Here is a 14,580-nt window from a genome sequence, read left to right as displayed (position 1 = left end):
TTATGGTCTATAATATGACATTTTAAGGTACTTCCTTGCACTGCGTGTCCTTGTGCCTGAAGCAGGTACTGTGCCTCCCTGTGTCTGAGGAGTTCAGAGAGAGTACAATCACTGCACTACTCTTGCCAGACATTGAGTGTCCACTTCTCGCCCTTTGCTACACCAGACTATCTCTTCTGTGCATGTTCACAGACTAGGTGATGGGGCTCTTGTGGGAGAGGCTAGTGCAGACAGCAATACTAGCCTTGTGGAATCCTCAAGTCTGTAAGTTCAATGGCCTTGTATACAGCAGAAGAACAGGGGACAAAAAGGTCTCTGCACCCTGTTGTCTGTTTTTTCTTACTCCCCTATGAAGGGGAAAGTCACTCTTGCTATTCCTGACTAAAAAGAATGAAAGAGATGACTGTGACAGCTGTGTATGATAGCTTGCAATCATTTGATTAAAGTTTATAGAAAGGTTTGACAATAAATATTTGCTGTTTTCTATGCTGTATACATAATCAGATATGTGTACCCATTTGGTCTTTCAGGAGTCTGTGTTGAACTATCGTTTAGATCCTCTGGGCGTTGTTGATGGCTTCACTGCTGAGGTGGGAGCAAGTGGAATCTTCTGCCCCACTCACATGACTCTTCCAGTTGAAGTGTCATTCTACAGTGTCTCAGATGATAATGCACCCTCTCCCTATATGGTATGTATGTGTCTTTGTTTATTTCTATTTTCTTCTGCGAAAGTCTAATGGAAATGTACATACATTTTGGGGAATGCGAATACTTCTTTCTTAGAATCTGTTCTGTTTAAAGCAGCTCAAAGTTTGGGTTGAAGGCCAATATAACACTTTATAGCCATTTTATTCATATAACTCTGGGATGAGAACAAAACTGATCAACCATAGGCTTTTGTTCTTGGTGAACTTGCATAACTTGCAGTTCTTACTACTTTAGTAAAAATATGTAGCTACAAACAAATCCTAAGGCTGTGCACTTTATTATGTATGTGTTAATGTATGCATTTGGCCCTCATGCTCCTAGCCAGTTGCAGACACAACCTTTAGAGTCAACAAGTTGATTGACCCCTTGTTTAATAGGAATACTATACTACCAAAGTTGGGAAACTAAAACAACCCATCAGCTGTGGCTTAATTTGCTGATATGACCAATGAAGTTCCACTGTGCCTCTGCCCTGCATTTCTACCATGACAGCAGTATTTTTGTACACATCAAAGCCCTATATGCTAAAAAGCAAACAGGCTTTTAACATTCCAGTGTTTTGTGGAGAAATATAATTAAGCCTCACTCTTCATTCAATGGGTAAGGTTTACCGTTCAGGTTAATCAGTAGGGGCTGGAGTAGCTTCCCAACCAACCCTGGGCAGGGGGCTATTTCAGCCTCCATTGCCCTCTAGCGCAGGTTACATGCTGGCTCTGCAGGAGCCATCCACAGAGCCGGTAGCAAAACCTCCTTGGGAGCATGGCCAGCAAGAGCTCCCACTCCCACTTCCAGGGAGGCTTCACTGTGGACGCTGCAGTAAAAAGCTTATATACGTGTTATATTGCAGAGCCTGCAGCACGTGTAACTGCTGGAACTTTCAGCAGTTACACGATTACATTTTTAGAAGACTTTATACGTCCCTAAAATATAGTAGCCTGCCTTGGTTTTGGTACGTCTGCATAGCAATATTATTTTGAAATAACTAGCATTATTTAGACAGTAAGCAGTTATTTTGAAATAATGTTTAAATATTGTCAAGCTGGAGGACTTCTTACTCCAACTCCTGTAACCCTCATTGTACGAGGAATAAGGAAAGTCGAAGGAAGAGTGTTTTATTTCAAAATAAGTGCTGTGTAGGCGCTCCCAATTTTGAAATAAGCTATTTCAAAACAGGCTACACAATTGACATAGCTCAACTTGCATAGCTTATTTTGAGTTAAGCCCTGCTGTTTAGATGCACCCTTTATGATAAGCTCCTTGGTAGGAAAAGTTGAAATTATGTGGATAACAGATCCAATTCTAAGATACAGTTTTTAGTTGGCATGTGATAAATAAGATTTTTAAGTGCCTATCTAAATAATTTAGCATTTTAAGAGAGCTTCTGAAAATCCCATTCTTAAACTAAATCTTAGTCAGTGTTCCCTCTGAACTGCATAGCAGCACAGCTTCACTGACGATTAATTACCTGTGAAGCTGCAGCTTAGAGAGAACACTGATCCTAGCTAATGTGCATTTTCAAGAATAAATCTTAAATAATGTGTATTTTTCAAGAACAAGATGTTGAAAAATATGAAAAGGCTTTAGAAGATGAGCGAGAAATCTTTTGGCTTCTCTGTTTTAAGTTTGAGGGACCTGCTTATTTTTTGCTTGTTTTTTTTTCTCCAGCCAAACACCACTCTTTGAAATAATCCTACAGAAATGAAAGCATATAGGTTTTTTTTCAGGTCATGCTGGTGTCTTATGAGTGGCTAAAGCACCTTTGGTTATTTTATCAGCTGGACATCATTGTTCTGATTCTGCTGCACATGCTGTAAATAATCATATAATATTATGGTTGTGCATCACAGAATTAATACATTTATCTAATACCTTAACTATCAAAAAGATTGTTTCTGTTCTTATGGCCAGTTTTTCTGCCCTGGTCTGCTATATTGCATGCCCACTTCTGAGCACACAAGCCCTTGTATATTGCAACATTATCAAATTTGCACTTTAATACAAAACCTTAACAGTGGTCTCTCAACAGAACACCTTCCCAAATGCATTGAATGAGAGCTGGTCAAATGTGCTGATCTGTTAGTATAAATTATAAGGTTTGCATTAGAATGCAAACTTGATGAAATTGGGCAATCTTTTTTATTTTTGTTGAAGGGAGTAGGGATGTAAGCAACTAATTGAGTAGTCAAGCATAAGCTTATTGGGTAGTCAAGTGACGACTCGCTTCTCCTGAATCTGTATCAGAGGCAGCAAGGGGGAGAAGCAGGAGCTGGTGCTGGCGGGAGCCAGCTTAAAAGCTGGCTTTCCCCAGCACTGTCTCCACGATGCAGGGGTGGGGCAAGGGAGGCAGAACCGCAGAGTCCCCAGGGTGGTACAAGCTGGCATTGTTCAGTCCTGGCTATTGCCACCTCTGGAAGTTAACTGTGCTGCGGCTCTGCACTTTAAGTGCACTACATTTAAAGTGCAGAACCGCAGAGTTCCAGGACAGACCTGTACATAGAGGGGATGTGAAAGGTGTGAGCACACCCTCCCCTCTTTGCCCCCCCAACAGCCCTTCATGGTCCACCATAGGGCCTATTCTGGCCCGTCTGGGAAAGGCAGAGGTAGCACGCTGCACCAGCCTCTCTTCCCCCATGCTCTGGCAGGCAGGGGGAAAGCAGTGGAGGCACTCTGCCAGCCTCCTTCCCCCATGCTTTGGCTGGCTGGGGGAAGCCTGCAGTTGGTTCCCCCCTTCCTTCCCAGGAGAGACTAGATGATTATGCTGGTCTCTTCTGGGCCTTAAACTCTGAGTCTGTGATTTAAAAAAATCAGAGTTTGGCTCAAACTAGAAATTAGGGCTTGTCATGCTGATAATAACTTTCCAGTTTGCTGTTGTAAGATCCATGGTGCTGCTGTAACTGCATCTTGTGGCTGGAGTATCCATCACACTCATTAGTTCAGTTTAAATATATTTACAGTTATTTTTAATGTTTGTAGTTACATGGATAAAGCGTTCTCATATGCTAATATTATGTGTTATATGCTAAATTTTTTGTCTGTTTTTTTCCCAAGGGTGTGATTACTTTAGAATCCCTTGGTAAAAGGGGTTATCGGGTACCTCCTTCAGGAACCATACAAGTGGTATGTATTTTATAGCATACAATTGCATAACAGTTCTCTCCCAAACATATACAACTAAACATTTCCGGCTGATGCTGCTATAGCATAGGTAAGTAGTAGACTGCATTTTTGCTAGAAGATTCCGTTTTTGCACAGTACACTCAATGAGGAAAAGCATTAATGTACTAAATAAGGTGATTTTTTCAGATTGGTGTTTATATGTAAATGACTGTTAAAGATAAACATGGTTGATAGCAATGCACTTTTTTTTTTTTTTTTTGGTGACATTCTGAATTTCCTTAGTAAGCAATACAGATTACTAAAGGAGATTTTTGGAGACATCATTTGGTGGGGATTTTGTATGTGTGCATTATATTAAACAAGTGTAAAATGTATGACTTGTATTGGCGTTTGATATGCCAAATGTATATATGGTATAATAAGATGCATACTAGTTATAAGTACTGATATATAGAAACAGGACAGGAGAATACAGTGCATGATGCTACAGTATATAGTCACATGGTTAAAACTTGGTGTTTTTACATCTGTTAGGTATGTTAGGATGATCTCATAAAGGATAAATGGATTTTTCCTGTTGGTTTTGGGGGTTTTGAGTGGAGGGCCTTGGATGGTGGGATTAATCTTTATATATTTTAATCGTTTCTCACTGTGACTTAAATTTTCCTGGAGCAATATCAGATGCCACCTGTGGACACACCAAAACCACTGGCACCAAGGAGCTCCCTGGTGGGGGAAAAATAGGTTATTTGGTTAAAGAGATGTCTACCAGATTGGGACTTGGGTTGCTGAATATGAAGCTGTGTAGGTACTGTAATACTGTAACTTTTTTCAGTGTGTAAGTGTGTGCATGCTAGTAACTCATGGTAAAAATTCACCATCAATTTTAAATATATCCCATGAAAGAGTCTGAGGTAAGTTATCCCAAGTTTCAGGCTCATTAATGGTAACAGCTTTTAGTGATCTTTTATTAAAAAAGCACAACAAATCTAGTCCATCTGAATTTTGTTAACATATTTCTGATGACTTCTGATTTTCATTATTTGTATAAAATCTATATTTGTGGCCTGAGCAGAATATCACACCTCAATATTTCAACAAGCCCTATTTTTCTGTAAATGTTAAAAATTGGGAATTAGAATTATATTTCAGGAATTGATTAATCTCTGTAGCAGACCATTTTGATTTTTGGAAACACAGAATTAATCTAAACAGAAAGCTGACACAAGAGCAAACAAAAGCTTGTACTGATTACCAAAGAAGTAAGAGTCTGCCTCTTGCATGAAGAACTAGTTTGCACTAATGATTTTCTTTAATCATGTTAATGTGAAGGGAGAAAATGAACTGTTCAGTTGCCAAAAACTGAAGTGTAGAAATACAAGCTAAACAGTAATTTTTAAATAAACTTCCAATACAAAACAAGGGAATAGAGCCCATAGAGGCTGCCCAGTGAATCTGAACCATGATTATTCGTTGGCACACTGAATTCTCATATCTTGTCGCCCTTTATTATTCATCGCATCTATGAATCAGCCTTATTTTCTAAAATAGCTGTTTGTCTTTTTCAGACCTTATTTAACCCTAATAAGACTGTGGTGAAAATGTTTGTAGTGATCTATGACTTAAGAGGGATGCCAGCCAATCATCAAACATTCCTACGACAAAGAACATTTTCTGTTCCTATGAGACGAGAAGTAAAGAGAAGCATCAATAAAGAAAACATTCGGCAGACTGAAGAAAGGCTACTACGCTACCTCATACATCTGAGGTAAGGGTATGTCTGCTGCCCATCGATCAAGCTAGTAGCGTAATCAGTCCAGCGGAAGTCAATTTATCAAGTATAGTATAGACAAAATCGACTGCCGATCGCTCTCCCATCTGATACTCAATCAGAGTAAGAAGCAGAAGGGCAGTTGATGGGAGAGAACCTCCTTTCGACACACTGCAATGAAGACACTGCGGTAAGTAGATATAAATACGTCCACTTCAGCTACGTTATTCATGTAACTGAAGTTGCGTAACTTAGATTGATTTCTGTTCCGTTCCGTCCCGTCCCTCCACCCCCACACAGTAGACCAACCTTAAGATCCTCAGGCTAGGTCTCTGCTGGTGGAGAAAATCGATGTAAGATATGCAATTCCAGCTATGACAATTGTGTATTTGGAGTTGATATACCTTACATCGATTTTTCTGGGGCAGCCACACAGTGGACTGTTGACAGGAGAAACTCTTCTGTTGACTTCCCTTGCTCCTTGTGACTGTGAGGAGTACCACAGTAGATGGGGACATCCTTGGTGTTCAATTTAGCGAGTCTTTACTAGACTGTTAAATCGAACCCCAGAAGATTGATCACTGGAGCATCAATCCTCGGGTAAGTATAGACAAGCCTTCAGAATATAACAAAATAATTATCTTACTTCAGTCTTGAACTCATTTACCATGCAAATAATACAGCCTTATTAAACAGAATATTTTTAACTTTGTCTTCAAGAAGAATTTGTAGTAGATGGAAAAAATTATAGTAAATAATTAGACTTCAAGGAGAAAATTGGTAAATTTAAGACTTTTGCTTGGCATTAATGTGGTTTTGCATATTATTAATGCCTGATCCAGACACAGTCTTCTCGGGTGACTAACAGTAAGGTCATATCTGTGGTGGTTGTTTAAGTGGAAACTAATACTCCTACATTGCTCTATTTAAAAAGAGCATGGGATAGAACCCTAGTATCCTGACCCATGCCTCCAGTTCAGTAAAATGGGTTCTTACATGAAAGTCTCTAACCTGTTAACTTTATGAAGAACTTTGGGATGATTGTGTAAATATTTTTTAAAGGCTGCTTGAAACCAAGCATAATCTTCTTCTTACCCTGGCTGTAACGAGAGCAACTATGCAAAGCCAAAGTGAGGTGTATTTGTCTATTATCCTGTCAATGAGATGGGTGCTTGCTCTGATGCCCCTTGTCCTTATGCTATTTGCAGTTTCATACTTGCATACCTGTCAAAAAGACCACCTAAAAATGCAAAGATGTGATCTGATTGCAGTTATTTACAATTTAAGTTTAATTAGTATAACAATATGAAGAATGTCCAAAGGTGGTATAGTGTCCATTATAATTTCAGTTTGAACATCAAAGAAGTTAAAAATTAATACTGTTTGGGCCTATTTAAGTCTCAGAGGGGTATCCATGTTAGTTGTAACTTCAAAAACAAATAATCCTATTGCACCTTAGGGTATGTCTACACTACAGCACTATTTCAAATTAACTTAATTCGAATTAACTATTTTGAATTAAGCTAATTTGAAATAACGCAACTACACAAAAAAACTATTTCAAAATAGCACGTCCACACTGAGTGAACCCTGAACCGAACTTAAGGCTGGCCGGAACCAGTGCCAGCAGGGCATCAGGTTAGGACTTAGTGTGTGGGACTGCTGCCTGAGGCTAACTGAGCTCCGTGCTTGAAGGGACCCTGCCCCCACCCCGGACAGACAGTTCTCAGGGTTCCCCACTTGCTTGTCTACCTTGATGAGGAACAGCAAAGCAGTCCTGTCTTGAAGTGCCCTGAGTGCCCAAACTAGAGAACCATAGCACTCAGCCACATGGAGACAGAGCTGCCCCAGGCATGCAGGTGCATCTCGTGGGGTCGTTGCCATCAGCCCGGCTGCACTTGCTGCAGGCTGCCATCCGGGGGGGGTCCATCGGGGAGCTGTCAGGCTTCAGGAGGCCCTGAAAGAGAGCGTTCACCCCTCAGAGCCTTCCCGGTCCTCCCCACCAGGGACTTGTGACCCATTCCTCCCTCATGTCCTTACACTTACCCCTCTCTAGCCCCCCTTCCTGATGTCAAGTAAAATACACGTATGTTCAAAAATAGAAACTGGGTTTATTGAACAAAACTGGGGGGTGAGGGATGAACCTCTGAGGAGAATGGGAAAAGGAGGTGGGAGAGGGGAAGAGAGAGGGTGGGAGAGGGGAGGAGGAAACCTGGGAGGGGGGAGCTGGAAGGGGGAAGCAAGGGGAAGCTCAGGGCTCAGGGTTGGGGGGGTCTCACTGGCCCAACTTGACTTTCATGCAGACCTGCTCCTGGGTTCACATGTGGCCTTTGGTGGCCAGGCTGGCAGCTATCCTGCCATAGACAGCCGTGTTCCTCCGTCTAGTGCAGAGATCATGGATGTTGGGAGCACACCTCCCCCCCCCAAACCTGAATAAGGTCATGATCTCCACCCTGGACCAGGAAGGCGCCCGCCTTCTCCAGCCACTGTCAGGCTCCTGGGAGCTGGCAGACTGCTCCTGGGGAGCAGTGGAGGGCTGGCTGCCAGTGGCTTGCTGGCTCATGTTTTGGGGCCACTGGCCACTGCTGGCTCTGGGCTAGCAGGCATGGAGCTGGCACAGGCATTGTGTCCAGGGTCTACCCCTTTAATGGCTCCGGGGCTGGGGGAGAGGAGAGTAAGTTTTCCTGGTTGTGCCCAGAGTGGCCACCAGGGCTCCCTGGGAAGGGCTGGAGGCCCCCTATTTCGAATTAAGTGTCTACACAGCACTTAATTCGAAATAGCTATTTTGAATTTGGCGTTACTCCTCGTAGAATGAGATTTACCAAATTTGAATTAAGGGCTCCGCTATTCCAAATTTAATTTGAAATAGTGGTTTGCATGTATAGACCCTATTAAAGTTAATTTGAAATAACTTTGCAGTGTAGACATACCCTTAGAGACTAACAAAAATATATTTAGTATCATGAGCTTTTGTGGGCATAACATTTTAAGTTGTACCACAATTGATGGTGACCAACTGATTTTGGGGTATGAAGGTAAAGAAATAGCAGATATGAGCCGTCATTTGTCTCCTCTTCCACTTTAGTTCATAAGTATGTGCTTTGATGGTTTTGTAAATAGAATGATATTTTTTCCTTCTTCGATGACTTTGTCTGAATAGCTGCTGTTTAGATCGTTCCTGTGCCGTACATGGAGATACAGAGAGTCTTCCTTCATGATCTTCCCTAGTAAATAGCCTAACAGAAGGGCAGTATGTCTACTGCATTTGGCCCTGGATTTCACATGTAAATGGGCTCAGCATTTGGATCTATGGTAGAGAACAAATTATGGATTTGCAGTTGGTATACTGAAAAAAACTTCACTAAAATGAGTAGTCAGTTGGCTGTAGGATCTCATTTATAATGTTAGATGTTCCCCTTGCTGGTCTGCTAGCTGTATCACCAGACTTTTCTGCTTGAGCTTCAAACTCAAAGAATAGACAATTGTAATAAAAGGAATCTGTGGAGTTTCTCAGAATACTGGCTTTAATTTCCAATAGGATTGTTAAAATCCAGGTAAATGTGTAACTATTGAAAATCTCAGCTGTTACAGGGTTATCCACACCCATAGTAGAGGGCAGCAGCTGGTGTGCCCTGGGAGTCAGCTTTTAAGTCACCTCCTGGTGTGCATGAGCTCCCACCTGCAGCCCTGCTCCCAGGGAATTGGCTGCTGCCCCCATGCTGCTGCTGCGTCTGAGGCAGGAGTGCAGGGTGACAATCTGCTACTCAGGAGTGGCGCGGGAGCCTGTATATAACAGTGAATATTAACAGAAAAGCCCAGGCTTATTGGTTAACTTGTTTACACGTTTACAGTTTCACATCCTTAATTTCCAACAATGCTGAACTATTAGAAGGAATAAAACAGGATATTCTAAATTTTACAGAGCGTATTTCATGCCAACCTATATATAAAGATTTGTTACAGATGCACGAATAAGTTGTCTTGTTAAAGTATTATTTATATAAAAACAGATGTTATTGTAAAGCATTTGTTTAATGCAGTGTGTCTGCCTTTAAATGAGTTCTACCAAAAACATCTATATTAAAAAATCTCTTCCTTTATAGTAATAAAACAAGTAACTTAATTAGACTTACTGAAACTACATGTGTGTTGCTCAAAAACAAACAAAATCACAGAACTGCAAACTGCATGTGGCAGCATCTGTTTGTGAGGCACTAATTAAGGTTGTGTCAGCACTTCTCTTATAATAGGTTCTTTTCAAGTGGTTGTAACTCAGCAAAAACATTTGCACAATGCTAAAACTTAACATACAATCAGCTTTTCAAAAGCATTCTTTAAAGCTTCAGGTTTAGTTTTGCTTGTGCAATTTTTCAACCCATGTTTTTGTGTGTTGAAACTCTCTGGTACTCTTAGCGTATGACTGCATTAGCCACCCTAGTTTGAACTAGGGTGGCTAGTGTAGACATACCCTTACAGACTGTATTTGTACTTGCAGATAAAGTATCTAGGAAGGCCTAAAATGTAGTTTGAAGAGAATAGTAAGGCTCCTTTCCTATGCAAAATCTCAGTTGTACCCGCAGTTTTAGAAATATTTGAAAATATTTGCCTGTCAAGTCTCAAGTCAGAACAAATGTTGTATTGTATTCACTTACAGGGATTTAAGAGTTGACAGTCCAGATTAGACCAAAAATCCATCTATTCTAGTATCCCATTTTTGACAGTGGTCAGTACCAGAAGCTTCATAGGCTTCTGTAATGGTCAATTAAAGAGTAACCTATCCACACATCTCTTACTTATTCATTTTTTAATTTATTCTTTCTAATCCACCCTTTCTAAAGGGTGCCATAGAGTTATATATTGGAACATCCCTCACTTCTGCAAACTACAAACATAATTTAATTTAGGTTATGAGCACTATATTACTTGAATGGCTAAGCTGTAGTTATTTCTTGGACGTGTATGGTAATTAAAAATAGGTTGAATAGCCTCTCATCTTGTGTGCCCAAGAACTAGTTGCTCAAAGAAGCAATTGCTGAGAAATTTCTTCTCTAAATATTATCCTAATGTGATGTTTGACATATTACTGCTTTATTAGACTTTTGTCTCATTGATCTTCTTCAGCATTGCACTCTCAGGATTTTTCCAGATCTGGAGGCTGGTATTATAGTTTTCTGATTTGGGATTTATGCTTGTATTCTACTGTAAGATCCTTAGAATTTTATCACACTTGATTCTTTATAATTTTACATATATAGTGCTCTATCCCCCCCCCCCTGCAGCCTAGTTTTTCAAGTAATATCGTGTCATTTCCTCTTGGCCCAATACTGATTTTCATTTCAAGTCCTCCTTTGCTGCCAGACATTTTAGTTCACCTGTTTTGATGTTTGAAGCTTACTGTATTGTATATTGATATCTCTGCAAAGATACCATCTGCCAGAATTTCTGCTGGACTTAATCTTGGTTCTTTACTATAGCACATTCCTTATACTGGAACTCTCAAGAATTTTACCTATGGGCATAGTGTGAACTAGGCCCCATCCTGGACATTACACTCTAATCCTGCCTGGGGTGCAAGTGCTGTCTTCCAAATGTTCAGTCAGCTTCTTTGCCTATGTGGGAAGCAAAGTTCCATGATAAGGCTATTCAAAATGATTCTCTATGACTAATATTCCCCAAAGAAAAAGCGAAAATAAATGTGCTACTCCTGTAGACTAAGGAGCTTTGGGAGTGAAAAAGTGCTTCTATTTCCCTATCAGTAAAATGGGAATAATACTTCATACAAACACTTGAAAATGCAAATACTTTGCAGCCACATAAGAACGGCCATACTGGGTCAGACCAACAGTCCATCCAGCCCAGTATCCTGTCTGTCAACAGCGGCCAATACCAAATGCCCAGAGGGAGGGAACACAACAGGTAATCCTCATATGATCCTTCCCCTGTCACCTACCTCCAGAGAAACAGGCTAAGATCACCATTCTTACCCATCCTGGTTAATAGCCTTTGATGGACCTAACCTCCATGAATCTATCTAGCTCTTTTTTTGAACCCTGTTAAAGTCCTAGCCTTCACCACATCCTCTGGCAAGGAGTTCCAGAGATCGACTGTGCGTCTGATGCATCTATGTAGTCAACTCACCATTGCCACAATATCTCAAGAAAAGTTCCTTTAATTACCTCTTTTAAATAAATCCTAATTCAGATTAGGTACTCAGGCCTGGTCTACCCTATAGCAGAAGATCAGATTAAGATACTTCAAACTCCAGCTGGAGTTGCATATCTTAAATCAAGTTCCTGCTCCATCCACTCAGGGGGAGATTGATAGGAGCAAACACTCCCATCCGCTTCTCTTACTCATTGAGAAAAGCAGGAGTACCAGTGCTGACGGTGGCGTACTTTGAGTTTGATCTAGCGGATCTTCACTAGACACGCTAAACCAAACCCTGGAAGATCGACTGCGGCAGCATCCATTTTCCATGTAGTGAAGATGCTGGCCTCGGTGAACTACTGAGACAATCCCATTACCTTATTCTTCACGCCATGGAAAGGGCATGTGTGCTCATGGCAATATGTTTGTGTGTTCAAACAAACATTGATAATAATGATTCATAACCCTTTAACAACCAGGAGCCGCATCCTGCAGCCCTGCTATGGTTAAGAGCCTGTGCAGCCTCAGATAAGGGAGCAAATTTATTCTCTTAAATGCAGTTGTATGAATAATATTATGCCTGTTATCCCTTATGAAAATGTAGGATAGAATCTGTTTCAATATACTGACTGCCTCCTTGTAGCAAAGCTGATGATTCTGCCACATTACGAGCCTCCAGCTTTTTTTATATAGTTATCTCTAGGATTTCACTTTCTTGGTTAAAGTATGTCTGTATGTGTTGTATTTTACACATCATTTAAATCAACAGAGTATTTTTATTTCAATGTGGTCACAAAGTTAAGGGTTTTAAATGCAGAAGCAGTAATAAGTTCACTTATTGCTCCCACAGTACCTGCAATTGTGTTTTGGGTAGTACTTTCTTTTTTTGTTTGTGGTATGAGCAATAGTGTTACGTTCAGCTATTGTAATTCTACATTTCCTGTCTTTTTTGAAAAAGGAAAAGAAATTGGTGACTTTGCCAAACGAATTTGCCAAACGAAGACAGTAGAGTGAAATTATCTAAGAGCAAAATCTAGCCTCCTTTTTCCATAACTGTGGAAATTCCTCATAAAATTAACTAGCCATTTCTATTGCACCTGAAATCTAGATTTAGGCCTTTTGGCTAGTTGATGGGATGGGGGCAAAAGATCTACTGCCATACCATTTCAATAATAGAGCTAGTGATTTTAATTTCCACAGAGCAGCTCGGTGGACTCTTTTTAGGAAATTTTTTCCTGTTCCCTGAAGAGATGCCCAAGCTCCACTCTGCTTTTCAAGCTGGGCACTTGGGTATTTTATTTGGCTTAAAGCATGCGCTGCCTGAGTAAGTCAGCGCAGGACACAGTCCTGTGTGCATAAAGCTGAGGAATAAAATATGGCTAAACTGTAGGACTGAAATGTGCATCCATGTTATGACCACCATTGCTGGATATAAGCCAGATATTAACAATGGGCTGCTGTAACCCCATGCAAGTATGTGGTTTACCAGTTTTGAGCAGTTCCTGGATTCATTAGTTGCTCCTTGATGTGGTCTTTCCATATTTTCCTTTGTGTCTCTGCAGCGGGTTTAGCACATGAGGTTGCAGAGTGCTCTCTGTGTGGATCTTCAGTATGCCACATTAATTCCTCTTCCATACCTAGTTGAGCAGTGTTGGGTATGCTATATTATAAACCTTTGTTCCCTCTGTTGTCCTACTTTTTTGCTTAAAGAGCTGAATTAAGATTGAATAGTCTTAAACTTTCATTTCCTGGACTCTTCATTTTGCCACACTACTCAGCTAATGTGTATTTTTGTGGGTTCAAACACTATGGCCCTGATTCCTTAACTAGACACAGTTTAGAAGTAGCATGTAAAGGTGAATCTGTGTGATATTTAGAAGTTACAGATCGTATATGTTTTTAAAAAATTTACAATAAATAAATACTGTCTTCTTAGGTTCCAGAGTTCCAAATCTGGAAAGATCTACCTCCACAGAGATGTAAGGCTCCTGTTCTCTCGGAAATCAATGGAAGTTGACAGTGGTGCTGCATATGAACTCAAATCTTACACTGAATGGCCAACAAACCCTCAGTTTTCACCAAGATGTTAGAAAGCAGTGAAAATCGACTTATTCATTAAATTACCAGATTACTGTTTACAAGCAAAACTTTCGCATGGAATACAGTGTAAAATTCAATATGTAGAGAAATGAAAAATAGTGCTCAAGTGAGATTTAATACCCTTCTGTGAACCTGGACCAGTTTTTGTAAAAGGTTTCTGGAATGAGCTTTGTGTATTCCAAGTAGACTGGAAACAAATACTTAAATCTAATCTTTTGTACTGTTAAAAACCACTTCATTGGATGTGTTGCAATAGCAAATTCCCAAGTTAGTTTTTAGTGTTTACACCTTTTATTTTATTTTTCAGTTATTTAATATTTAATGTTTCATTTACTACTCAAGTGGTGTTTGTCTTTAGTGTTCTAATGTAGCACAAATCCTATGTAAAATCATATTATGTATTTTTGGCATTAATAATATTGAAATCTGAAATATATACAGAAATCTTTAACTTTGTGTGATTTGTTTTTAAGTGATATTCGTTTAAGCTGTTGAAAATGAGGATGAAATTTTGATCCTCCATAACATTATCATACTATGCAAGCATGTGATTTTCCTCTTGTTTTCTCTAATTTTGGTGACACCCCATTTTCATTTTTTCTCACACACAGGTCCTATGACAGCTCATGCGGCCATAGTGCAGAATGTATTTATTTAGCTACTCACTAGTTCAAATAATTGACCCAATTCATATTTTGCTCCCTTAATTTCTTTTTTTCCACCGAGTAGATGCTATC

General features: G+C 40.1%; 1 protein-coding gene across 3 annotated transcripts in view; it reads left to right on the top strand.

Annotated features, from left to right (window-relative positions):
- The window catches only part of ATOSA (atos homolog A), a 62,081-nt gene extending 47,787 nt beyond the window's left edge, over positions 1-14,294 (top strand). For all 3 annotated transcript variants that reach the window (XM_006118518.4, XM_075897269.1, XM_075897268.1), the window contains 4 exons: positions 531-689; positions 3,757-3,825; positions 5,394-5,593; positions 13,680-14,294. In XM_006118518.4, coding sequence (XP_006118580.2) covers positions 531-689; positions 3,757-3,825; positions 5,394-5,593; positions 13,680-13,833 — 582 coding nt within the window. In that variant the 3' untranslated portion in view covers positions 13,834-14,294. The remainder of the gene's footprint in view (positions 1-530; positions 690-3,756; positions 3,826-5,393; positions 5,594-13,679) is intronic.
- The last annotated feature ends 286 nt before the right edge of the window (positions 14,295-14,580 follow it).

The sequence above is a fragment of the Pelodiscus sinensis genome, chromosome 14 (genome assembly GCF_049634645.1).
Source record: "Pelodiscus sinensis isolate JC-2024 chromosome 14, ASM4963464v1, whole genome shotgun sequence".
NCBI classification, from domain to species: Eukaryota; Metazoa; Chordata; order Testudines; family Trionychidae; genus Pelodiscus; species Pelodiscus sinensis.
Note: the sequence above shows the minus strand (reverse complement) of the source record. Positions and strands in the feature narration are given on the sequence as shown.